This window comes from Toxorhynchites rutilus, chromosome 3, assembly GCF_029784135.1.
Source record: "Toxorhynchites rutilus septentrionalis strain SRP chromosome 3, ASM2978413v1, whole genome shotgun sequence".
Taxonomy (NCBI): domain Eukaryota; kingdom Metazoa; phylum Arthropoda; class Insecta; order Diptera; family Culicidae; genus Toxorhynchites; species Toxorhynchites rutilus.
The window spans coordinates 185,381,426-185,408,546 of record NC_073746.1 but is presented as its reverse complement, the minus strand read 5'-3'; the positions used below and the strand labels follow the sequence as shown (position 1 = coordinate 185,408,546).

The 27,121-nt window shown below is 43.3% G+C and overlaps 1 protein-coding gene across 5 annotated transcripts in view; it reads right to left on the bottom strand.

The window, feature by feature from the left end:
• Positions 1-27,121, bottom strand: part of LOC129780057 (glycerophosphocholine phosphodiesterase GPCPD1) — a 129,165-nt gene that overhangs the window by 60,441 nt on the left and 41,603 nt on the right. For all 5 annotated transcript variants that reach the window (XM_055787936.1, XM_055787935.1, XM_055787938.1 and 2 more), the window contains one exon: positions 2,191-2,443. In XM_055787936.1, coding sequence (XP_055643911.1) covers positions 2,191-2,422 — 232 coding nt within the window. In that variant the 5' untranslated portion in view covers positions 2,423-2,443. The remainder of the gene's footprint in view (positions 1-2,190; positions 2,444-27,121) is intronic.

Genomic DNA, 27,121 nt, shown 5'->3' with positions numbered 1-27,121 from the left:
CTCCTTGCAGGTTGATCCTTCTTCGTATATTCCCAACCGTGTTTGTTTTCCTGACTACATCAATTCCTCTGTACATTTTGATCTGTTCATGAAGGAGAAAATCCATGGAATTCCAGATTATCATCGATCGGGGATCGTTCCTACGATCTTCAATGCAAAGTATGGGCGTATCAATTGTGATAATATGTACTTTACTGATGGGTCCTCTATGAATGAGTCCACAGGATTTGGAGTGTTCAACGAATTTTTTAGCACCTCCCACAGTCTTCAGAATCCTTGCTCAGTGTATATTGCTGAATTGGCAGCAATACACTGGGCGCTGGACAGCGTCGCCTCACGACCTGTTGAACACTATTACATTGTAACGGATAGTCTTAGCTCTGTCGAAGCTATCCGTTCAATGAGGCCGGAAAAGCACTCGCCGTACTTCCTTGACAGAATACGAGAAGTGTTGAGTGCTTTATCCAGACGCTGTTATGTCATTACCTTTGTCTGGGTCCCTTCACATTGCATCAATTCCGGGTAATGAGAGGGCTTACACATTGGCAAAGGTAGGTGCAATTGTGAACGATGACGATTTGACGATGATAAATATCGCCTTCAATGAATTTTATTCTTTAGTCCGTAAAAATACCATCGCTACCTGGCAACGTAAGTGGAACGAAGATGAATTGGGTCGGTGGCTTCACTCGATTATCCCTAAAGTTAGTCTCAAACCATGGTTCAAAAGTCTGGACTTGAGTCGGACTTTATTCGCACCTTCTCCCGACACATGTCCAATCACTGTTCGTTAGACGCGCTACTCTTTCGTTTGATCCTGCCGATGGCAATATCTGTGCTTGTGGCCAAGGTTACCACTATATCGAACACGTTGTTTGGTCGTGCGAGGTGTATCTTGTTGCCAAATCAAATTTAGAGAACTCTCTTCGGGCCAGAGGAAGGCAGCCCATTGTGCCGGTGAGAGATGTGTTGGCTCGGTTAGACCTTGATTACATGTCCCAAATATATGTCTTCCTAAAAGCTATCGATCTTCGTGTGTGATTGACCTTATATCCTTATATTCTCCTTTTCCTTTTCCTTCGCGAGAAATCAAATCCCTTCTTACTAACAATAGAATGAGGTGAAATGTAAATACATATTAGATATAAGAGCTTAAGGCTTAAGAATTGAGTATGATGAATGTGAGTGTGAACATTGTCAACATATCCTTATATCCCTTCCTTTTCCTGAAAAAAAATGTCAACCCTCTAAACTCGAGCAAACCGCGAGTGATCGGTTCTCTATTTCATTAACATTAGAATTAATGAAAAATGTTTATATATACTTGTAACAATACAGATAGGAGTTTGGCTCTTTTAAACTTATATAACTGAGCCTGTTAAAAATAAACGATTTAATAAAAAAAAATGATTCCACCGACCCACAGAGTGTGTCGTAACGCACTTCACGTCTTTGACGATGCACGTTATCTTCAAGATAATATCTTGTACAGCAAAAGTGGCACGAGAGTGACCTATGATTGCTCGAATTATTCGTCCTAACGGACGATTATGTCGACCATAAAATGAACGATGAGTTTTCGAACTGAACCATGCTTTTCGTAGGAAATCTGCACAATTTTCAGGTGCTGTTCAGGTGTTTATTTTCGTTAAATGTTGACAAAACGGAATTATCCACCTAGAAAAGATATCGTGTATTTCCCATACCACAGAACATGTTTATCACATATCTTCGAAATCTCCCAAGTAACTCTTACATTTAGCGATTTGATCTTCGCACGCAGACGAGTAATCAGTTGTTTCAAAATCATTTCAATGTCCGTTCAACTTCCACTGGCAGCTGTCCGTTTCACCTCACCAGTACAATTATTTCAATAATTTAAATTTAAGTACATGAAATCGCATCTTTATTATTTCACATACCGAAATATTACCATCAGTGAATAGAATTTTGAAATTAAGCCACTCAATACTGAACATCGTTTTAACAGCTCGTCAATGTTATAGTATGAATCAACAATCATATGATAACATGTACGAAGTGTACTCGTTAACATTAATGTTAAATTAAAAATGTTAGTATCCATAGCAATCGCATGTCCATTTCACCCCACTATCCGTCTTATCCGCACTTCCCCTATATGTTTTAAGAGTCGTACTCTATAATTCATCATTGGGAAATGTTACTTACCTTGTTCGGGTAGCATTTGAGCGCAATGCTCTGGTTCCCAGTTTCCCAGGGCTTCGCAGTTACCCGTTACGGCAATCGTTTCATCTTTCAACAACTCCTGGGTAACTAGTACACGGAATTTATGGCGACGGTCCCCTGGTGGTTTCAGTGATTTCGCTTTTTTCACTACGGTCGTAGAAGAGCCGCTATTCGCGGAATCGCCTTTCTCCTCCAGAAACCACCAGCGCTGCATATTTCCTCAACGATTGTTACCCTGTGAAGCAAAGATAATATTGATAGCTTAATAATACCTAATCACTTGAAACTCAGCGATTGACCTCGTTTCACCTTCGACGTTATCTCTACCCTCAAACAATCAAGAACAACTGATTGAATTGTGAAAAATGTGGATGAATGAGATCCAATGTAGATTCATTGCGTTAGCTCCAATTGAAATTGAAGACAAATTTAGAAAGAAGGAGATAAGATAGATGTTTGCAGGTGGTTAATTTACTATTCTAAGTCATTGATACTATTCACGACATTTTTGAGAATACAGACTATCAAGCATTCAGGATACAGTATTGATAGTTAATTGAAGCATAGACAAATTTTTCGACTGTTTGAATGCTATCCTCAGACACAGAAAACGCATATTCTGTCAACGGCGGTTGTATGTGATATTTGTGTGCGCTTGCGAAAGATCACATTTCGGTTTGTTGCATTCTTTTCCTGCATTCGTAAACAATCTCGTCACATGATTACGTGTGTCTATCATCGTACTATATGTAGACAACAACACCGTAGTATTTTATGGGTATCACACGATGGCCAGACGGTTCCTTCAGTCTAGTCGTCCACTCGAAAGTGCAATGACCATCATAGTAAGGGTGCCAATACACTGTTCAATCACCCAAATATTTGACTCTTCTTGACAGGTCTAGGTTTTACAATAAAATTTGTCTTTGAAATGTCAGAAAATTTGCAAAATGAATGTGTTTGGGATTGTTCAATAAAATAGATTGAGTCGGGAAAGACGGACACTTGGAGGGGAAGGGAAGATGAACACTTACTGAAAATTCAAGTTTATATACTCAATAAGTTTTGGAGGTCTTCAAATTATCGAACAAAATAGCTAGATTAAAATCACCTAGAAGGGCTTGTAATTTGTAATTTTTCATTTTTCCATGTCTAAAATTCCGGCATTCGAATTACGTTTTGAAAACCGCCCTGCTGATTCGTCCATGATAGCTGGTTGCACTTGCAAACGTAGTTACTGAGCATATGTCAAAAAAAAGAAGATAATCAAATTGATTCCAAAACCAAATTTCCTTCCATCAGTGGAGTGTCCGCCTTACCTGACTTGATTAGACTGCTCAGCCAGGCAATGTGTCATCCACCGGAACAAACGGTAATCGGAGGGAGCGATGTCTGGTGAATACGGTGGGGTAAGATTTCCCTTTTGATGTTCTCCAGGTAGTTTTTGACACCAATTATAACATGGGCCGAGCGTTGTCATGTTGCAGAATCACATTGTCGTGTCTATCGGCGTAGTGCGGCCTTTTGTCCTTCAGGGTTCGGCTCAAACGCATCAATTGTTGTCGGTAACTCTCTCTTGTGATAGTTTCATTTGGTTTGAGTAGCTCATAATAAATGACTTCGAGCTGATCCCACCAGATAGCATAGAACCATGAATATTCGGTTTTGCGGTTGATGTTGATGGCTGGCCGGGCTTAACCCAAGTTTTTTACGCTTAGGATTGTCGTATCGTATCCACTTTTCGTCACCAGTCACGATTCGGTGCAAGAAACCTTTTTTTCAGTCGCTGAAGCAGTTGTTCGCAGATGAAAAACAGGAAGTGGGTTATATCTATGGTATAACCGCAAGGGTGACGTAGGACTATCGTTGATTTAGAGATCATTTGTTCGAAGTTGAATCTAAATCCATTCTGAATGAATGAATAAATGAATATTTGAGGGACTTCGAAAACGAGAGCGTTACGTTGGAGGCACAAGATTTTATGCATCCAATATTGGATACAAAAAACCTTGTTCTGAAGAATAATCTTCAGAAGCTTTCCTGCTAACTGCACTTGATTGATAAATCACAAAACCAAATGTATGTGGTCGCAGTATTACATGGATAGAAAACATTAAAATAAACTCTTTCGCTTGAATGTAATTTTCAATTCCAAGGGGAACTGGCAGATTATGTTGCAGGAACGAACACTTCTTTCCAGGTTTCTTCTCGATAACCAGCAAACGAAAAGAGTTGCGCGCGTATGTGTGTGTGGCGGTTTTTCGTGGTTTTGGTTTTTCGATGCTGATACTCTCTTGGTCACCTTCTCTTCTCCTTCTGATCGATCGTCTTTTCTGTGCTCCCTCACAGTTAAAACAAACTGATTGCGTTTCAGGTCAGGTCAGGTCAGGTAATGAATCCCTCGATCCCTCGTCGTCCAGCTGGTCCAGCACGTTCAGCTCGTTCAGTAACGATGTTGTCTTGTCGATGTCCTCACGAAAATGAATGCGTTTTACCACCAGAATATCACTTAAGTATGCTTTTTGTCCGTGATTGAATCGAGAGAAGGCGTGGTTTACGATAGCAATTTGGAAGGCAAATTAGAGGGGAATGAACTCTCTGAGTTTGAAACTTTCGGCGACTGAGCAATAATCGATTGAAAATCATGTAATTTTCGCGATACGAAACATTTTCGTTGCGCGCGCATATAATATTGGATACGAAAATATCCTACTGAAGGGGAAGAATAATCTTAAGAAGCTTTCCTGCTAATTACACTTGATTGAAAAATTACAAAATCAAATGTATTTGGTCGCTGTGTTATATGGTTAGAGAACATTAAAATAAACTCTTTCACATGAATGTATTTTTCAATTCCCAGGGGAACTGGCAGATTATTTTTCAGCAACGATTGATTTTTTCAAGATTTTCCTCGATACTCGAAGCCCACCAGTGGTTAATGCTAACTCGATAATTACCTGTTAATAGCACTTGATTGAAAAATATTTAGTCACAGTGTTACATGGATAGAAAACATTAAAATAAACTCTTTCGCATGAATGTATTTTCCAATTCCCAGGGGAACTGGCAGATTATTTTTCAGCAACGATTAGATCTTTCCGGAATTTTCTCGATGCATCCGATGCATCGATGAATGGCATCCAAACGAAGAGTTCCGCGCGTGTATGTGTGTGTGTGGCGGCTGCTCCGATGTCTTCCCGGGGAACCATTTGTGGCATCACTCTCCTCCTGATGGATTCCCTTCTGGCCTAAGGTGCACAAACAGGCTCTTTGTGACAGCGTTCATCCGCGCTTTCATGATAAACGAAGAGCTTCACCACAACAGCGACAACATGCTCCAATCGCTGTTCAATTATAACTGAGTGGATTTCCGAGCGGCGCTCGCTTATATACCGATTGATGATTTCAATAGCCTGTTTTGAAAACAATTTCAAGGCTATTGAAACAAGTTTTTGGATCAAAAAGTAACAAGTATATAACGCGTAGACATTTCATCTTTCGAATGAAGTGTTTATCATACCATTTCGTTCAGTTGTTTAGGAGCTATTAACGCTCAAAATCTCGGTCTCCGGCGTAACGCTTTCGTTTTCGAAACTTTGATTTTACACCCCGGTATAGAAATGAAAGACGTAGTCCTACGTCAAAAGCACCTTTCAATGTCTCTCGCCTTCAACTCATATGGGACCCGATTGCCTTGTTTTTGAATCATTCCGAGTTGCTTTAAACGATGTGAAACTGCTTGTTGTGTTACCACCATCTTTATGCGATTGATCGTGATATCGTGATAAGTTGCTAAAATTACCAACATTGCGGATTGCCTTTACAAATTCAATTAATTTAAAAACACAAAAAACACCAACACGTTCTTATTATATCCTAGAGTACTCAGGAAAAAAAGTACTATTCTAGACTCGCAACAAATCCAGAGCACCTTTTCCGGACATTTCACTAAATTTCTTCCAAACCTTTTTGATTTTGTGCGATAACAACTGACACTACCGACGGAGACGTTTTGAGTATTATCGAAAATGTAAATACTAACGCTACAGACAGAGCAACCTGGTGATTGCGTCTAGCAATGCGAACAAATGTTCATTGAAACGATTGATTGTCCGCATAAATAGGCGTAAGCGTTTTCCAAATGGAAAAAAAATGCTTTAACCCGCAAAATGTCCTAGGCCCTCTTTTTGCCGATAATATCCTAGAACTGGACAGATTATTTCATTGGAAATTCACATGGTTACGCTTGTAGGCAAAAAAACAATAAAATTGCGTTTTCCCAACACTAATGGTGTTGGTGGTTACGTCCCCTATGCAAATATGGTCAATGATGTCTTTTTTTGTTTTCAGTAACGCAAAATAATTCCCCACAAAAACGGCTTTGTTGGACGAAATTTTCCATTTTTGGTTTGTAGAAAAATGGTGTTTTGACTTTGAGGATTCAATACGCACTGATATTTGAAGGCTCAACCCTTATCTTTATAATAAAGTTGTGTTCAATGTTGTCCGATGTGTATGTTTGAAATGGCAAACCTATTGAGTGAAACAATTGGGACTTATTTGTACACCCAATACAATTTTAACAGAAGGTTAGCTAGTTGTACACAGTAAGTGTCAAAGGTATTGATACACTTTACTGCAAGTTTGTACATCATTAAAATTTAAAATAAAAATGTAATTGATCAACCATTCATAGGTGTTCGTCTTTCCCGACTTTCCCCTACTGATCAAATATTTTCTACACAAAACACGACAAGCTAATATTCAGTTATTGGATGCCTAAAATATTTTTTCGATCTGTTCTTCGAACCTGTCGGTACATGATTAGGTTACCTTAAATGTTCCAGTCATTTTGACGTAGGACTACGTCTAACCGGAAGATATAGGGGGTGAAATGGAAATCTAGGCACTGAACAAGTAGGAAAAAATGCAAGATTTGGAACGCTTATAACTCGAGCATTTCTCAATAGATCGCAAAGGTTTTTGCATCAATTGATAGGAAATATATCTACGCATCTATCATAACGAATAACATTTCATTTTTCTTGAGATAAATAATTGAATAATTGTGAAATATCAACCATTGTCAAAATGCACTATGTGCCCATTTTTGATTGGTCCATCTTGTGCTCCTCAAATCGTACCGACCAAAACGGGCAACCAAAGCAGCAGCGAAATATAATGAAGCACGATTGGAAAGGAAAAAGAAAAAAATGAACGAAACATTGGTCGCAGTCTCACACATGCGTAATTCTTGAGCCAGCCAGTCAGCTTAAAAATCCCCGCTCCGCTGCCGTAACGATCATTCTCATTCAAACCGTACACTACATCGGTTCTCATCACAACACATCAACAAACCAACCCAAGCAGCCATGTCTGGACATGGTAAAGGAGGAAAAGTGAAGGGAAAGGCAAAATCCCGCTCGAACCGTCTTGATCTGGAGTTCCCCGCAAGGGTAGCTAGGCCGAGCGCGTTAGTACCAGTGCACCAGTCCACCTAGCCGTCGTTATATAGTTTCGGCCGCCGAAGTGATCGAGTTAGCTGGCAAAGCTGCTCGCGACGATAAGAAAACCCGCATTCGGAACAGAACACATTCGGTTCGGTGGACATCAAGACAACAGGCAGTTGCAGCGAGTAGCGAGTGCCAAACGCAATCGCAAAACGGCAGCTGGTAGCAGAAGAAAAAAGTTTGTTCTTTATACAATCTGCTTTGGTGGCAAATCCAGAACAAGGCGGCATCAAGGGCGTTCGAAATGGTTTTTTTCAAAACCACGAGTACTAAGTTTTCTAAATTGGAACCATTCCATAAAACAAGGCGCTTTTCAGGGCCATTAAACCTTCCAAAAAAGAGTTTAGGAAATACAGTTCAATGCTTTCTAAAACATTATGCAAAATAATAATAAAACACAAATTGATTTTTTCATCATTTGTTTGCCAGGATCTGATGAGTATGTGAATTTGGCAGTTGTTCTGAGCTTATTGATAGTTGGGGACTTTCCTGATTATTCAATTTTCACCCATTCTTAAATTGTTTCCAGATTGAAAGTACAGTAATTTACAATTAGTTCGACATTTAGCAAATTGGACGGACATGTAATGCGACTTATTTAGTTGGACATTTTTGTAAACATAGAGATCCAAATTATGACCCCACATTGAAAGTCGACACTGTACCACTGTCATCGCAAATGTTCAATTACAGGTTAAAATCGCCTCCAATGCGACACTGAGTGGCGCGTCGGCACGTCGCATTGAATGTAATTTATAGTACAACATGACACAAAGCTGGATGGGAAGAAATTTTCCAACTGTGAAAGCTGTGGCGAGTGGCAACAAATCGCTAAACAGGAAGGTTTAGCCGAACAAGATGGGGATATCGAATGATAACAAAGCAATAAACTCTTTAGATTGAAGATAATTTTGTGATCCAGAAAGGGACCCTTTTTAGCCTGCATGTGAATCCAACGAGCGAACAAATCGTAATGAATGTATTTTTTTGCCATCGCTCCCTTTTAACGCTCATTCGTTCGTCTCGTTGGACTCGCCCCTTTGGCTGAGTCTGCCGATTTGTCTCTATGCTGTGAGTGTGTACCACTAGAGTATAAAACACGCGGACACCAAAAAATATCTTATTTTCTTTCAAACCGTAAACCCGTGTGGTTGTACGGCATCGGCATCGTGGGCGTAACAAAGGAGGACAAGTTAAGGGAAAGGCAAAGTCTCACTCGAACCGTGCAGGTCTCCAGTTCCCTGTTGATCGCATTCACTGATTGCTCCGCAAGGGTAACTAGGCCGAACGGATTGGTGCCGGAGCACCAGTATACCTAACAGTGATTATAGAGTTTCGGCCGTCGGAGTGCTCGAGTTGGCTTGCAAAGCTGCTCACAACAATTAGAAAACCCGCATCAAGAACAGAGCAGGTTCGGTTCGGCGCTCATCAAGGCAACAATTAGTTTCAGTGAGTGGCAAAGTGTTTCTCCGGCACGTCGCATTAAATGTAATTTACTGAACAACATGTCACAAGCTGGATGGGAAGAAATTTTCCAACTGTGAAAGCTGTGGCGAGTGGCAAACGCAATAGCTAAACAGGAAGGTTTAACCGAACAAGATGGGAATATCGAGTGATAACAAAAACACAACACCAAAGGTTCTTTTCAGAACCATCAACATATTCATAAATCATTCGTCTTCGTGAAGTCGAGCCGCCGGGTGTATTTTCTCCCGTCTGGTGATACCGTTATCTTGTGATACTGTTGTGATACCGTTACTTTCGCTGCTGGTGAAATAATTGTTTCACCCAAACGGGATTTTTGGACAGCAATAGTGTGAAGCAAACAAAGCGGAAGGAAGAAGACCTGCATCGCGGGCGCTGTGTGCTGGCGTGTTTATCGCCATATCATCGTCATCGAAATCATCATCGCACTGTGGAGCCATACACCGTTGCAGCTGTGCTGTACGATCGACACGCGGTTCGCTGGGAACCGTTCTAATTCAACCGCACGGGTGTGCGATATAAGTATATTTTTTATTAGATTAAGGTTTTTAGTTTAAGAAATAATCAGAAAAAAAGATTGAGAAATCACTGAAAAACTGTACATCTGCCACTTTATATGGCAGAATGCGGAGAACCCGTTGACATGGAGATTGAATCCACTGTCTATCCCTTCACATCTACGGGAGGTGGGAAGTCGCTTAAACGCGTTCCCCCTTCAGAAGAAGTCTTTTCGGGGGAGGAATTAACCCACCTAAACAAGCCCCCCTCAAGAAAATTTGCAAACCTCTCCTCTTCACCCCCTCAGTCTCCTGCTACCGTTCCTCCTCTCGCTCCCGTTCTCGCTCTCCTTCTCGCTCCCACTCCCGTTCTCGCTCCCCCTCACGCTCCCGCTCCCACTGAACTCCCGATCACGCCACCCAACCCTGCTGTTTCCGCTTCCACTCAACAATCGACCCCACTTTCCTCTCCTGTTGTGTCTCCACCCCGTGTCAAGGTTTATCCAGAAAATGCAACTGGAACTGGCCCATGGGTTGTTTTCTTCCGACCTAAACCTAAAGGAAAATCTCTGAATGTCATTCAGATCATGAAAGATTTGACAAAAAATTATTCCTCCGTGGTCGAAATTTCCAAGGTTCGCCCGAACAAACTGCGTGTTGTCGTGGCTGATCGGAAGCAAGCTAACGAGATTGTTGTCGACAAGCGGTTCATTTTAGAATATCGCGCATACGTGCCCTGCCATAACGTAGAAATTGCGGGAGTGATTACAGAAACGGGTCTGACGTGTGAATTTATTAAAAAAGGAAATGGAAAGTTCAAGAAGCTCCCCTCGATGGAAGTCGAGATCTTGGACTGTCGCCAATTAGGCAAAGTCTCCCAGGAAGGGGGAGAAACTAAATTCACGCCGTCCGACTCGTTTCGAGTAACTTTTGCTGGTTCCGCTCTCCCTGACTACGTTATGGTGGACAAATTGAGACTGCCGGTGCGACTCTTTGTGCCAAAGTCCATGACTTGCAACAAATGCAAGTCAGTTGGTCACACTTCAGATTATTGTGCCAACAAGGAGCGCTGTGCAACTTGCGGAGAGCAACATGTGGGGGAATCCTGCAGTGCGACTGAGCATAAATGTCCATATTGCGGGGGAACTCCACACGCGCTCTCAGCTTGTGAAACTTATAAGAGTCGCTGGGAGAAACAGAAGCGCTCTTCAAAGGAACGCTCGAAGCGCACATTTGCGGAAATTTTAAAGGGCGCTTCTCCACTGACTCAACAACAACAACAACCAATCTCAACACACAATACTTTTTCCTCGTTGCCAGTTGATGAAATGGAAGCGGACACAGCTAGCGGGGACACACCGTTTATTTCCAAAGGGAAGAATGTGACCACTCCCAAAGTTCAAGAACAAGTCCCCCCGGTGATACCCCCTGTTAGCTTGCCTAAAAAATCGAGTGCCGCGGACAAGCAAAATCAGGTTCCTCCTGGCTTCCGTGGGAATAGTTCACCTTCGAACGACCCAGCACTCGAGGGAACATCAAAAACCCCAACTGTCCCTATTTTTTCATCCAGTTCAACTTCCCAATCGGGATTTATAAAGTATTCTGACCTTCTGGATCAAATCTTCAAGTGTTTTAATGTTTCCGATTCCATCAGAACCATTGTCATCTCAATGCTTCCAGTATTAAAGACAATTTTGCAACAATTGATGCAAACATGGCCCCTCCTTGCAATGATTATCTCTCTTGATGTCTAATTTAAATAGAGAGGTCGGAGATATCACTGTTTTACAGTGGAATTGTCGTAGTCTCATCCCTAAATTGGATACATTCAAATTTTTAATTCATAAATTCAATTGTGATGTTTTTGCTCTGTCCGAAACTTGGCTTTCTTCGCGAGATGATCTCTCTTTCCATGATTTCAATATTATACGCTTGGACCGTGATGACAGATACGGAGGGGTGCTATTGGGGATCAATAAGTGCCACTCATTTTTTCGAATTGACCTTCCACCTATTGGAGGGATTGAAGCTGTTGCTTGTCATGCAAACATCAGAGGAAAAGACCTCTGTATTGTCAGCTTGTATTGGCCTCCGAGAGCTGCGGTTAGCCGCAAGCAACTTGTTGACATGTGCTCACTTCTTCCTGAGCCACGATTGATCTTGGGAGACTTCAACTCTCACGGAACTGCCTGGGGGGAACAGTACGACGACTATCGTTCATCGTTGATATATGACCTTTGTAACAGCTTCAATATGACCGTTTTGAATACTGGGGAAACAACACGTGTTCCTAAACCTCCTGCTAACCCAAGTGCTCTTGACCTCTCGCTTTGCTCGAATTCACTATCGTTAGATTGCAAGTGGAATGTAATCCAGGACCCCAACGGTAGTGATCACTTGCCAATCAAAATTTCCATCACCATTGGGTCGAATTCTTCTGAATCTATAAACATGGCATATGACCTCACAAGACACATTGACTGGAAAAAATATGCGGACGCGATTGCTCTAGCCATCAATTCCAGAGATGGTTTACCTCCATTGGAGGAGTATAACTTCCTTTCTCGTTTGATCTATGACAGCGCAGTTCGCGCTCAAACGAAACCCATTCCAGGTTCCACCATTTCCCGAAGGCCTCCCAATCTATGGTGGGATAGCCAATGTTCCAAGCTTTATATAGAAAAATCGAATGCATTTAAAGCTTTTCGGAAACGTGGAACTCCTGAAAATTTTCAAACGTATTTAACCCTTGAGAATCAGTTCAAAAATTTGATCAAAGGGAAAAAACGTGCTTATTGGCGAAATTTCGTGGGAGGTTTGTCACGAGAAACGTCAATGAAAAAATTATGGAAAGTGGCTCGAAACATGAGAAATCGCTCTTCAACGAATGAAAGCGAAGAATATTCACATCGATGGATTTTTAATTTTGCACGAAAGGTTTGTCCCGATTCCGCTCCCGTGCAAAAAATTGTTCGAAATATACCACAAGATAGCTGCGATCTTGATTATGAGTTTTCGATGGTAGAATTCTCTCTTGCTCTCCTTTCATGTAACAATTCTGCTCCGGGATCGGATCGAATTAAGTTCAACTTGTTGAAAAACCTCCCTGATGTGGCGAAACATCGCTTGTTGAATTTATTCAATCGGTTTCTGGAACATAATATTGTTCCAGATGATTGGAGACAAGTACGAGTTATAGCTATTCAAAAACCCGGAAAACCCGCGTCCGACTTCAATTCGTACCGCCCAATAGCAATGCTGTCTTGTATACGGAAATTGTTGGAGAAAATGATCTTGTTTCGCCTTGATCGATGGGTTGAAACGAATGGCCTACTCTCAGATACACAATATGGGTTCCGCAGGGGCAAGGGGACAAATGATTGTCTTGCGTTGCTTTCTTCAGAAATTCAAATGGCTTACGCCGAAAAAAAACAAATGGCTTCAGTATTCTTGGACATAAAGGGGGCCTTTGATTCAGTTTCAGTAGAGGTCCTGTCAGACAAATTATACTCTCGGGGTCTGCCGCCTCTATTGAATAATATGTTATATAACTTGCTTTGTGAGAAACATTTGAATTTTTCTCACGGGGATTCGACAGTAAGTCAGGTCTCCTACATGGGACTCCCCCAGGGCTCATGTTTAAGCCCCCTTTTGTACAACATCTATGTAAGCGACATCGACAATTGCCTTACACAAAATTGCAGCCTAAGACAACTTGCAGATGATGGAGTGGTGTCTGTCGTAGGATCAAACGAATCCGACCTGCAAGGACCCTTTTTTCAACCTGGGCCATTGGGCTAGGGATCGAATTCTCCACGGAGAAAACAGAGATGGTGGTTTTTTCTAGGAAGCATAGACCAGCAATACCAAAGCTTCAACTTTTGGGTAAACCGATCACTCATGCTATGTCATTCAAATATCTTGGGGTCTGGTTCGACTCCAAATGTACTTGGGGGGCCCATATTAGGTATCTGAGTAAAAAATGTCAACAAAGAATAAACTTTCTCCGTACAATTACCGGCACCTGGTGGGGAGCCCACCCCGAAGATCTTATAATGTTGTATCGAACAACTATTCTCTCAGTGATGGAGTATGGCAGTTTCTGTTTTCAATCAGCTGCCAAAACACACCTCATTAAACTCGAGCGAATTCAGTATCTTTGTCTCCGTATTGCGTTGGGATGTATGCCCTCAACGCATACCATGAGCCTCGAGGTTTTGGCAGGCGTACTCCCACTAAAAGATCGCTTCAATTTATTATCTCTTCGGTTCCTCATCCGGTGTAAGGTTATGAACCCATTGGTGATCGGAAATTTTGAGCAGCTGATCGAGCTAAATTTTCATTCTGGATTCATGAGCTCATATCATGAATTCGTCTCCATGCAGGTTGATCCTTCTTCGTATATTCCCAACCGTGTTTGTTTTCCTGACTACATCAATTCCTCTGTGCATTTTGATCTGTCCATGAAGCAAGATATCCATGGAATTCCAGATTATCATCGATCGGGGATCGTTCCTACGATTTTCGAAGCAAAGTATGGGCGTGTCAATTGTGATAATATGTACTTTACTGATGGGTCCTCTATGAATGAGTCCACAGGATTTGGAGTGTTCAACAATTTTTTTAGCACCTCACACAGTCTTCAGTATCCTTGCTCAGTGTATATTGCTGAATTGGCAGCAATACACTGGGCGCTGGACAGCGTCGCCTCACGACCTGTTGAACACTATTACATTGTAACGGATAGTCTGAGCTCTGTCGAAGCTATCCGTTCAGTGAGGCCGGAAAAGCACTCGCCGTACTTCCTTGAGAGAATACGAGAAATTTTGAGTGCTTTATCCAGACGCTGTTATGTCATTACCTTTGTCTGGGTCCCTTCACATTGCTCAATTCCGGGTAATGAGAGGGCTGACTCATTAGCAAAGGTAGGTGCAATTGAAGGCGAAATTTATCAGCGTCAAATCGCCTTCAACATTCAGCTCGCGCAGTCCGAAGACATCGGTCGCAAATTTGTTCGCGTCTATCATATAGTGGAGATTATACCGTTATCAGTGGCTGGTGAAGTTATTTCGCCCTAACGGGGTTCTCTTTATTGCGCGAGTGAGAAGAGCAGCAATCACAACCAGCGTGAGGAAGAAGTTCTCCACCGCGGGCGCGGTGCGTGTGCCGTATCATCGCTGTGTGTGCTTTATCATCGTCATCGATTCCATCATCGTGTGGTGGTGCGATTTACCGTTGCAGCTGTACCGAGCGATTGCCACGCGGTTCGATTGGGACACCGTTTCATTTCATTCGCATTGGTGTGCGATTTAGGTATAATATATATATATTAGGTTTAGGAAGATAGAAGAATTCAAAATTATATTATTTCATATCTGCCGTAATGGCAGAAGGTCAAGTTGAAATGGAGATTGAAACTACTGTTTCCTCCTCACTAGCTACAACGGGGGCTGGGAAGTCGCTCAAACGCGTTCCCCCCTCAGAAGATGTCTCTTCAGAGAAAGAGTTAATTAACCTCAACAAGCCCCCCTCAAGAAAATTGGCAAACTTTTCCTCTTCGCCCCCTCCATCTCCCGCTTCCGATCAACTCCCGAACTTGCCTCCCAGTCCTACTGATCCCACTCCCGCTCAACAATCGACCTCGTCCTCCCCCTCAGTTGTTTCCTCTCCTCGTGTCAAGGTCTATCCAGACGATGCACCTGGAACTGGTCCATGGGTTGTTTTTTTCCGGCCCAAACCTAAAGGAAAATCTATTAATGTCATTCAGGTTTCGAAAGATCTGGCAAGATTTTATTCCTCCGTGGTCGAAATCTCTAAGGTTAGGCCGAACAAACTGCGTGTTGTCGTGAGTGATCGGAAACACGCAAATGCAATTGTGATCGACGAGAGGTTCACCCTAGAGTATCGTGTCTACGTGCCCTCCCATGACGTAGAAATCTCGGGGGTGGTAACTGAAACGGGTCTGACGTGCCAATTGATAAAAGAAGGAGTTGGTAAATTCAAAAGACTCCCTTTGGTGGGCGTTAAAATTTTGGACAGTCGCCAACTAGGTAAAGTATCCCAAGAAGAGGGAAAAACGAAATTCACGCCGTCAGACTCGTTTCGAGTAACTTTTGCTGGTTCGGCCCTCCCTGACTACGTCATGGTGGACAAATTGAGACTGCCTGTGCGACTCTTCGTGCCAAAGCCCATGACTTGCAACAAATGCAAGTCAGTTGGTCACACTTCAGATTATTGTGCCAACAAGGAGCGCTGTGCAACTTGCGGAGAGCAACATGTGGGGGAATCCTGCAGTGCGACTGAGCATAAGTGTCCATATTGCGGGGGATCCCCACACGTGCTCTCAGCTTGTGAAACTTACAAGAGTCGCTGGAAGAAACAGAAGCGCTCTTTGAAGGAACGCTCAAAACGCACTTTTGCGGATATTTTAAAGGGCGCTTCTCCACTTGCCCAACAACAATCAATCAACACTCAAAATGTCTTCGCCACGTTGCCCGTTGACGAAATGGAAGCGGACACAGCTAACGGGGGCACACCGTTCATTTTCCAAGGGAATCCCCGGCGCAAAAATGTGACCACTCCCAAAGTTCAAGGACAAGCCCCACCGGTTATACCCCCTGTTAGCATGTCTAAAAAATCGAGTGCAGCGGACAAGCAAAATCAGGTTCCTCCTGGTTTCCGTGGGAATAATTCACCTTCGAATGGCCCAGCACTCGAGGGGACATCAAAAACCCCAACTGTCCCTGTTTTTCCGTCTAGTTCAACTTCCCAATCGGGATTTATAAAGTTGACTGACCTTGTGGATCAAATCTTCACGTGTTTTAACGTTTCCGACTCCATCAGAACCATTGTCATCTCAATGCTTCCAGCGTTAAAGACAATTTTGCAGCAATTGATGCAAACATGGCCCCTTCTTGCAATGATTATCTCTCTTGATGTCTAATTTAAATAGAGAGGTCGGAGATATCACTGTTTTACAGTGGAATTGTCGTAGTCTTATCCCTAAATTGGATACTTTCAAATTTCTAATTCAAAAATTCAATTGTGATGTTTTTGCTCTGTCCGAAACCTGGCTCTCTTCTCAAAATGATCTCTCTTTCCACGATTTTAATATAATACGCTTGGACCGCGATGACAGATACGGAGGGGTACTATTGGGGATTAATAAGTGCCACCCATTTTTTAGAATTGAACTTCCACCTATTGGAGGGATCGAAGCTGTTGCTTGTCATGCAAACATCAGAGGCAAAGACCTCTGTATTGTCAGTTTGTATTGGCCTCCGAGAGCTGCGGTTAGCCGCAAGCAACTTGTTGACATGTGCTCACTCCTTCCTGAGCCACGATTGATCTTGGGAGACTTCAACTCTCACGGAACTGCCTGGGGGGAACAGTACGACGACAATCGTTCATCGTTGATATATGACCTTTGTAACAGCTTCAATATGACCGTTTTGAATACTGGGGAAACAACACGTGTACCTAAACCTCCTGCTAACCCAAGTGCTCTTGACCTCTCGCTTTGCTCGAATTCACTATCGTTAGATTGCAAGTGGAATGTAATCCAGGACCCCAACGGTAGTGATCACTTGCCAATCAAAATTTCCATCACCATTGGGTCGAATTCTTCTGAATCTATAAACATGGCATATGACCTCACAAGACACATTGACTGGAAAAAATATGCGGACGCAATTGCTCTAGCCATCAATTCCAGAGATGGTTTGCCTCCATTGGAGGAGTATAACTTCATTTCTCGTTTGATCTATGACAGCGCGGTTCGCGCTCAAACGAAACCCATCCCAGGCTCCACTATTCGCCGAAGGCCTCCCAATCCATGGTGGGATAGCCAATGTTCCAAGCTTTATCAGGATAAATCGAACGCATTTAAAGCTTTTCGAAAACGTGGAACCATTGAGAATTTTCAAACGTATTTGGACCTTGAAAATCAATTTAAAAACTTGATCAAAGGGAAAAAGCGTGCTTATTGGCGAACTTTCGTGGGAGGTTTGTCACGAGAAACGTCAATGAAAAAATTATGGAAAGTGGCTCGAAACATGAGAAATCGCTCTTCATCGAATGAAAGCGAAGAATATTCACATCGATGGATTTTTAAATTTGCACGGAAAGTTTGTCCCGATTCCGTTCCTGTGCAAAAAATTGTTCGAGATATACCACAAGATAGGTGCGATCTTGATTCCGAGTTTTCGATGGTAGAATTCTCTCTTGCTCTCCTTTCTTGTAACAATTCGGCTCCAGGAACAGATAGAATTAAGTTCAACTTGCTGAAAAACCTCCCTGATGTGGCGAAACATCGCTTGTTGAATTTATTCAATCAGTTTCTGGAGCATAATGTTGTTCCAGATGATTGGAGACAAGTGCGAATTATAGCTATTCAAAAACCCGGAAAACCCGCGTCCGACTTCAATTCGTACCGCCCAATAGCAATGCTGTCTTGTATACGGAAATTGTTGGAGAAAATGATCTTGTTTCGCCTTGATCGTTGGGTTGAAACGAATGGCTTACTCTCAGATACACAATATGGGTTCCGCAGGGGCAAGGGGACGAATGATTGTCTTGCGTTGCTTTCTTCAGAAATTCAAATGGCTTACGCCGAAAAAAAACAAATGGCTTCAGTATTCTTGGACATAAAGGGGGCCTTTGATTCTGTTTCAATAGAGGTTTTGTCAGACAAATTACACTCTCGGGGTCTACCGCCTCTATTGAATAATATGTTATATAACTTGCTTTGTGAGAAACATTTGAATTTTTCTCATGGAGATTCGGCAGTAAGTCGGGTCTCTTACATGGGCCTCCCTCAGGGCTCATGTTTAAGCCCCCTTTTGTACAACTTCTATGTAAGCGACATTGACAATTGCCTTACACAAAACTGCAGTATACCTAACAGTGATTATAGAGTTTCGGCCGTCGGAGTGCTCGAGTTGGCTTGCAAAGCTGCTCACAACAATTAGAAAACCCGCATCAAGAACAGAGCAGGTTCGGTTCGGCGCTCATCAAGGCAACAATTAGTTTCAGTGAGTGGCAAAGTGTTTCTCCGGCACGTCGCATTAAATGTAATTTACTGAACAACATGTCACAAGCTGGATGGGAAGAAATTTTCCAACTGTGAAAGCTGTGGCGAGTGGCAAACGCAATAGCTAAACAGGAAGGTTTAACCGAACAAGATGGGAATATCGAGTGATAACAAAAACACAACACCAAAGGTTCTTTTCAGAACCATCAACATATTCATAAATCATTCGTCTTCGTGAAGTCGAGCCGCCGGGTGTATTTTCTCCCGTCTGGTGATACCGTTATCTTGTGATACTGTTGTGATACCGTTACTTTCGCTGCTGGTGAAATAATTGTTTCACCCAAACGGGATTTTTGGACAGCAATAGTGTGAAGCAAACAAAGCGGAAGGAAGAAGACCTGCATCGCGGGCGCTGTGTGCTGGCGTGTTTATCGCCATATCATCGTCATCGAAATCATCATCGCACTGTGGAGCCATACACCGTTGCAGCTGTGCTGTACGATCGACACGCGGTTCGCTGGGAACCGTTCTAATTCAACCGCACGGGTGTGCGATATAAGTATATTTTTTATTAGATTAAGGTTTTTAGTTTAAGAAATAATCAGAAAAAAAGATTGAGAAATCACTGAAAAACTGTACATCTGCCACTTTATATGGCAGAATGCGGAGAACCCGTTGACATGGAGATTGAATCCACTGTCTATCCCTCCACATCTACGGGAGGTGGGAAGTCGCTTAAACGCGTTCCCCCTTCAGAAGAAGTCTTTTCGGGGGAGGAATTAACCCACCTAAACAAGCCCCCCTCAAGAAAATTTGCAAACCTCTCCTCTTCACCCCCTCAGTCTCCTGCTACCGTTCCTCCTCTCGCTCCCGTTCTCGCTCTCCTTCTCGCTCCCACTCCCGTTCTCGCTCCCCCTCACGCTCCCGCTCCCACTGAACTCCCGATCACGCCACCCAACCCTGCTGTTTCCGCTTCCACTCAACAATCGACCCCACTTTCCTCTCCTGTTGTGTCTCCACCCCGTGTCAAGGTTTATCCAGAAAATGCAACTGGAACTGGCCCATGGGTTGTTTTCTTCCGACCTAAACCTAAAGGAAAATCTCTGAATGTCATTCAGATCATGAAAGATTTGACAAAAAATTATTCCTCCGTGGTCGAAATTTCCAAGGTTCGCCCGAACAAACTGCGTGTTGTCGTGGCTGATCGGAAGCAAGCTAACGAGATTGTTGTCGACAAGCGGTTCATTTTAGAATATCGCGCATACGTGCCCTGCCATAACGTAGAAATTGCGGGAGTGATTACAGAAACGGGTCTGACGTGTGAATTTATTAAAAAAGGAAATGGAAAGTTCAAGAAGCTCCCCTCGATGGAAGTCGAGATCTTGGACTGTCGCCAATTAGGCAAAGTCTCCCAGGAAGGGGGAGAAACTAAATTCACGCCGTCCGACTCGTTTCGAGTAACTTTTGCTGGTTCCGCTCTCCCTGACTACGTTATGGTGGACAAATTGAGACTGCCGGTGCGACTCTTTGTGCCAAAGTCCATGACTTGCAACAAATGCAAGTCAGTTGGTCACACTTCAGATTATTGTGCCAACAAGGAGCGCTGTGCAACTTGCGGAGAGCAACATGTGGGGGAATCCTGCAGTGCGACTGAGCATAAATGTCCATATTGCGGGGGAACTCCACACGCGCTCTCAGCTTGTGAAACTTATAAGAGTCGCTGGGAGAAACAGAAGCGCTCTTCAAAGGAACGCTCGAAGCGCACATTTGCGGAAATTTTAAAGGGCGCTTCTCCACTGACTCAACAACAACAACAACCAATCTCAACACACAATACTTTTTCCTCGTTGCCAGTTGATGAAATGGAAGCGGACACAGCTAGCGGGGACACACCGTTTATTTCCAAAGGGAATCCCCGGCGCAAGAATGTGACCACTCCCAAAGTTCAAGAACAAGTCCCCCCGGTGATACCCCCTGTTAGCTTGCCTAAAAAATCGAGTGCCGCGGACAAGCAAAATCAGGTTCCTCCTGGCTTCCGTGGGAATAGTTCACCTTCGAACGACCCAGCACTCGAGGGAACATCAAAAACCCCAACTGTCCCTATTTTTTCATCCAGTTCAACTTCCCAATCGGGATTTATAAAGTATTCTGACCTTCTGGATCAAATCTTCAAGTGTTTTAATGTTTCCGATTCCATCAGAACCATTGTCATCTCAATGCTTCCAGTATTAAAGACAATTTTGCAACAATTGATGCAAACATGGCCCCTCCTTGCAATGATTATCTCTCTTGATGTCTAATTTAAATAGAGAGGTCGGAGATATCACTGTTTTACAGTGGAATTGTCGTAGTCTCATCCCTAAATTGGATACATTCAAATTTTTAATTCATAAATTCAATTGTGATGTTTTTGCTCTGTCCGAAACTTGGCTTTCTTCGCGAGATGATCTCTCTTTCCATGATTTCAATATTATACGCTTGGACCGTGATGACAGATACGGAGGGGTGCTATTGGGGATCAATAAGTGCCACTCATTTTTTCGAATTGACCTTCCACCTATTGGAGGGATTGAAGCTGTTGCTTGTCATGCAAACATCAGAGGAAAAGACCTCTGTATTGTCAGCTTGTATTGGCCTCCGAGAGCTGCGGTTAGCCGCAAGCAACTTGTTGACATGTGCTCACTTCTTCCTGAGCCACGATTGATCTTGGGAGACTTCAACTCTCACGGAACTGCCTGGGGGGAACAGTACGACGACTATCGTTCATCGTTGATATATGACCTTTGTAACAGCTTCAATATGACCGTTTTGAATACTGGGGAAACAACACGTGTTCCTAAACCTCCTGCTAACCCAAGTGCTCTTGACCTCTCGCTTTGCTCGAATTCACTATCGTTAGATTGCAAGTGGAATGTAATCCAGGACCCCAACGGTAGTGATCACTTGCCAATCAAAATTTCCATCACCATTGGGTCGAATTCTTCTGAATCTATAAACATGGCATATGACCTCACAAGACACATTGACTGGAAAAAATATGCGGACGCGATTGCTCTAGCCATCAATTCCAGAGATGGTTTACCTCCATTGGAGGAGTATAACTTCCTTTCTCGTTTGATCTATGACAGCGCAGTTCGCGCTCAAACGAAACCCATTCCAGGTTCCACCATTTCCCGAAGGCCTCCCAATCTATGGTGGGATAGCCAATGTTCCAAGCTTTATATAGAAAAATCGAATGCATTTAAAGCTTTTCGGAAACGTGGAACTCCTGAAAATTTTCAAACGTATTTAACCCTTGAGAATCAGTTCAAAAATTTGATCAAAGGGAAAAAACGTGCTTATTGGCGAAATTTCGTGGGAGGTTTGTCACGAGAAACGTCAATGAAAAAATTATGGAAAGTGGCTCGAAACATGAGAAATCGCTCTTCAACGAATGAAAGCGAAGAATATTCACATCGATGGATTTTTAATTTTGCACGAAAGGTTTGTCCCGATTCCGCTCCCGTGCAAAAAATTGTTCGAAATATACCACAAGATAGCTGCGATCTTGATTATGAGTTTTCGATGGTAGAATTCTCTCTTGCTCTCCTTTCATGTAACAATTCTGCTCCGGGATCGGATCGAATTAAGTTCAACTTGTTGAAAAACCTCCCTGATGTGGCGAAACATCGCTTGTTGAATTTATTCAATCGGTTTCTGGAACATAATATTGTTCCAGATGATTGGAGACAAGTACGAGTTATAGCTATTCAAAAACCCGGAAAACCCGCGTCCAACTTCAATTCGTACCGCCCAATAGCAATGCTGTCTTGTATACGGAAATTGTTGGAGAAAATGATCTTGTTTCGCCTTGATCGATGGGTTGAAACGAATGGCCTACTCTCAGATACACAATATGGGTTCCGCAGGGGCAAGGGGACAAATGATTGTCTTGCGTTGCTTTCTTCAGAAATTCAAATGGCTTACGCCGAAAAAAAACAAATGGCTTCAGTATTCTTGGACATAAAGGGGGCCTTTGATTCAGTTCCAGTAGAGGTCCTGTCAGACAAATTATACTCTCGGGGTCTGCCGCCTCTATTGAATAATATGTTATATAACTTGCTTTGTGAGAAACATTTGAATTTTTCTCACGGGGATTCGACAGTAAGTCAGGTCTCCTACATGGGACTCCCCCAGGGCTCATGTTTAAGCCCCCTTTTGTACAACATCTATGTAAGCGACATCGACAATTGCCTTACACAAAATTGCAGCCTAAGACAACTTGCAGATGATGGAGTGGTGTCTGTCGTAGGATCAAACGAATCCGACCTGCAAGGACCCTTACAAGATACTTTGAACAATTTTTCAACCTGGGCCATTGGGCTAGGGATCGAATTCTCCACGGAGAAAACAGAGATGGTGGTTTTTTCTAGGAAGCATAGACCAGCAATACCAAAGCTTCAACTTTTGGGTAAACCGATCACTCATGCTATGTCATTCAAATATCTTGGGGTCTGGTTCGACTCCAAATGTACTTGGGGGGCCCATATTAGGTATCTGAGTAAAAAATGTCAACAAAGAATAAACTTTCTCCGTACAATTACCGGCACCTGGTGGGGAGCCCACCCCGAAGATCTTATAATGTTGTATCGAACAACTATTCTCTCAGTGATGGAGTATGGCAGTTTCTGTTTTCAATCAGCTGCCAAAACACACCTCATTAAACTCGAGCGAATTCAGTATCTTTGTCTCCGTATTGCGTTGGGATGTATGCCCTCAACGCATACCATGAGCCTCGAGGTTTTGGCAGGCGTACTCCCACTAAAAGATCGCTTCAATTTATTATCTCTTCGGTTCCTCATCCGGTGTAAGGTTATGAACCCATTGGTGATCGGAAATTTTGAGCAGCTGATCGAGCTAAATTTTCATTCTGGATTCATGAGCTCATATCATGAATTCGTCTCCATGCAGGTTGATCCTTCTTCGTATATTCCCAACCGTGTTTGTTTTCCTGACTACATCAATTCCTCTGTGCATTTTGATCTGTCCATGAAGCAAGATATCCATGGAATTCCAGATTATCATCGATCGGGGATCGTTCCTACGATTTTCGAAGCAAAGTATGGGCGTGTCAATTGTGATAATATGTACTTTACTGATGGGTCCTCTATGAATGAGTCCACAGGATTTGGAGTGTTCAACAATTTTTTTAGCACCTCACACAGTCTTCAGTATCCTTGCTCAGTGTATATTGCTGAATTGGCAGCAATACACTGGGCGCTGGACAGCGTCGCCTCACGACCTGTTGAACACTATTACATTGTAACGGATAGTCTGAGCTCTGTCGAAGCTATCCGTTCAGTGAGGCCGGAAAAGCACTCGCCGTACTTCCTTGAGAGAATACGAGAAATTTTGAGTGCTTTATCCAGACGCTGTTATGTCATTACCTTTGTCTGGGTCCCTTCACATTGCTCAATTCCGGGTAATGAGAGGGCTGACTCATTAGCAAAGGTAGGTGCAATTGAAGGCGAAATTTATCAGCGTCAAATCGCCTTCAACATTCAGCTCGCGCAGTCCGAAGACATCGGTCGCAAATTTGTTCGCGTCTATCATATAGTGGAGATTATACCGTTATCAGTGGCTGGTGAAGTTATTTCGCCCTAACGGGGTTCTCTTTATTGCGCGAGTGAGAAGAGCAGCAATCACAACCAGCGTGAGGAAGAAGTTCTCCACCGCGGGCGCGGTGCGTGTGCCGTATCATCGCTGTGTGTGCTTTATCATCGTCATCGATTCCATCATCGTGTGGTGGTGCGATTTACCGTTGCAGCTGTACCGAGCGATTGCCACGCGGTTCGATTGGGACACCGTTTCATTTCATTCGCATTGGTGTGCGATTTAGGTATAATATATATATATTATGTTTAGGAAGATAGAAGAATTCAAAATTATATTATTTCATATCTGCCGTAATGGCAGAAGGTCAAGTTGAAATGGAGATTGAAACTACTGTTTCCTCCTCACTAGCTACAATGGGGGCTGGGAAGTCGCTCAAACGCGTTCCCCCCTCAGAAGATGTCTCTTCAGAGAAAGAGTTAATTAACCTCAACAAGCCCCCCTCAAGAAAATTGGCAAACTTTTCCTCTTCGCCCCCTCCATCTCCCGCTTCCGTTCAACTCCCGAACTTGCCTCCCAGTCCTACTGATCCCACTCCCGCTCAACAATCGACCTCGTCCTCCCCCTCAGTTGTTTCCTCTCCTCGTGTCAAGGTCTATCCAGACGATGCACCTGGAACTGGTCCATGGGTTGTTTTTTTCCGGCCCAAACCTAAAGGAAAATCTATTAATGTCATTCAGGTTTCGAAAGATCTGGCAAGATTTTATTCCTCCGTGGTCGAAATCTCTAAGGTTAGGCCGAACAAACTGCGTGTTGTCGTGAGTGATCGGAAACACGCAAATGCAATTGTGATCGACGAGAGGTTCACCCTAGAGTATCGTGTCTACGTGCCCTCCCATGACGTAGAAATCTCGGGGGTGGTAACTGAAACGGGTCTGACGTGCCAATTGATAAAAGAAGGAGTTGGTAAATTCAAAAGACTCCCTTTGGTGGGCGTTAAAATTTTGGACAGTCGCCAACTAGGTAAAGTATCCCAAGAAGAGGGAAAAACGAAATTCACACCGTCAGACTCGTTTCGAGTAACTTTTGCTGGTTCGGCCCTCCCTGACTACGTCATGGTGGACAAATTGAGACTGCCTGTGCGACTCTTCGTGCCAAAGCCCATGACTTGCAACAAATGCAAGTCAGTTGGTCACACTTCAGATTATTGTGCCAACAAGGAGCGCTGTGCAACTTGCGGAGAGCAACATGTGGGGGAATCCTGCAGTGCGACTGAGCATAAGTGTCCATATTGCGGGGGATCCCCACACGTGCTCTCAGCTTGTGAAACTTACAAGAGTCGCTGGAAGAAACAGAAGCGCTCTTTGAAGGAACGCTCAAAACGCACTTTTGCGGATATTTTAAAGGGCGCTTCTCCACTTGCCCAACAACAATCAATCAACACTCAAAATGTCTTCGCCACGTTGCCCGTTGACGAAATGGAAGCGGACACAGCTAACGGGGGCACACCGTTCATTTTCCAAGGGAATCCCCGGCGCAAAAATGTGACCACTCCCAAAGTTCAAGGACAAGCCCCACCGGTTATACCCCCTGTTAGCATGTCTAAAAAATCGAGTGCAGCGGACAAGCAAAATCAGGTTCCTCCTGGTTTCCGTGGGAATAATTCACCTTCGAATGGCCCAGCACTCGAGGGGACATCAAAAACCCCAACTGTCCCTGTTTTTCCGTCTAGTTCAACTTCCCAATCGGGATTTATAAAGTTGACTGACCTTGTGGATCAAATCTTCACGTGTTTTAACGTTTCCGACTCCATCAGAACCATTGTCATCTCAATGCTTCCAGTGTTAAAGACAATTTTGCAGCAATTGATGCAAACATGGCCCCTTCTTGCAATGATTATCTCTCTTGATGTCTAATTTAAATAGAGAGGTCGGAGATATCACTGTTTTACAGTGGAATTGTCGTAGTCTTATCCCTAAATTGGATACTTTCAAATTTCTAATTCAAAAATTCAATTGTGATGTTTTTGCTCTGTCCGAAACCTGGCTCTCTTCTCAAAATGATCTCTCTTTCCACGATTTTAATATAATACGCTTGGACCGCGATGACAGATACGGAGGGGTACTATTGGGGATTAATAAGTGCCACCCATTTTTTAGAATTGAACTTCCACCTATTGGAGGGATCGAAGCTGTTGCTTGTCATGCAAACATCAGAGGCAAAGACCTCTGTATTGTCAGTTTGTATTGGCCTCCGAGAGCTGCGGTTAGCCGCAAGCAACTTGTTGACATGTGCTCACTCCTTCCTGAGCCACGATTGATCTTGGGAGACTTCAACTCTCACGGAACTGCCTGGGGGGAACAGTACGACGACAATCGTTCATCGTTGATATATGACCTTTGTAACAGCTTCAATATGACCGTTTTGAATACTGGGGAAACAACACGTGTACCTAAACCTCCTGCTAACCCAAGTGCTCTTGACCTCTCGCTTTGCTCGAATTCACTATCGTTAGATTGCAAGTGGAATGTAATCCAGGACCCCAACGGTAGTGATCACTTGCCAATCAAAATTTCCATCACCATTGGGTCGAATTCTTCTGAATCTATAAACATGGCATATGACCTCACAAGACACATTGACTGGAAAAAATATGCGGACGCAATTGCTCTAGCCATCAATTCCAGAGATGGTTTGCCTCCATTGGAGGAGTATAACTTCATTTCTCGTTTGATCTATGACAGCGCGGTTCGCGCTCAAACGAAACCCATCCCAGGCTCCACTATTCGCCGAAGGCC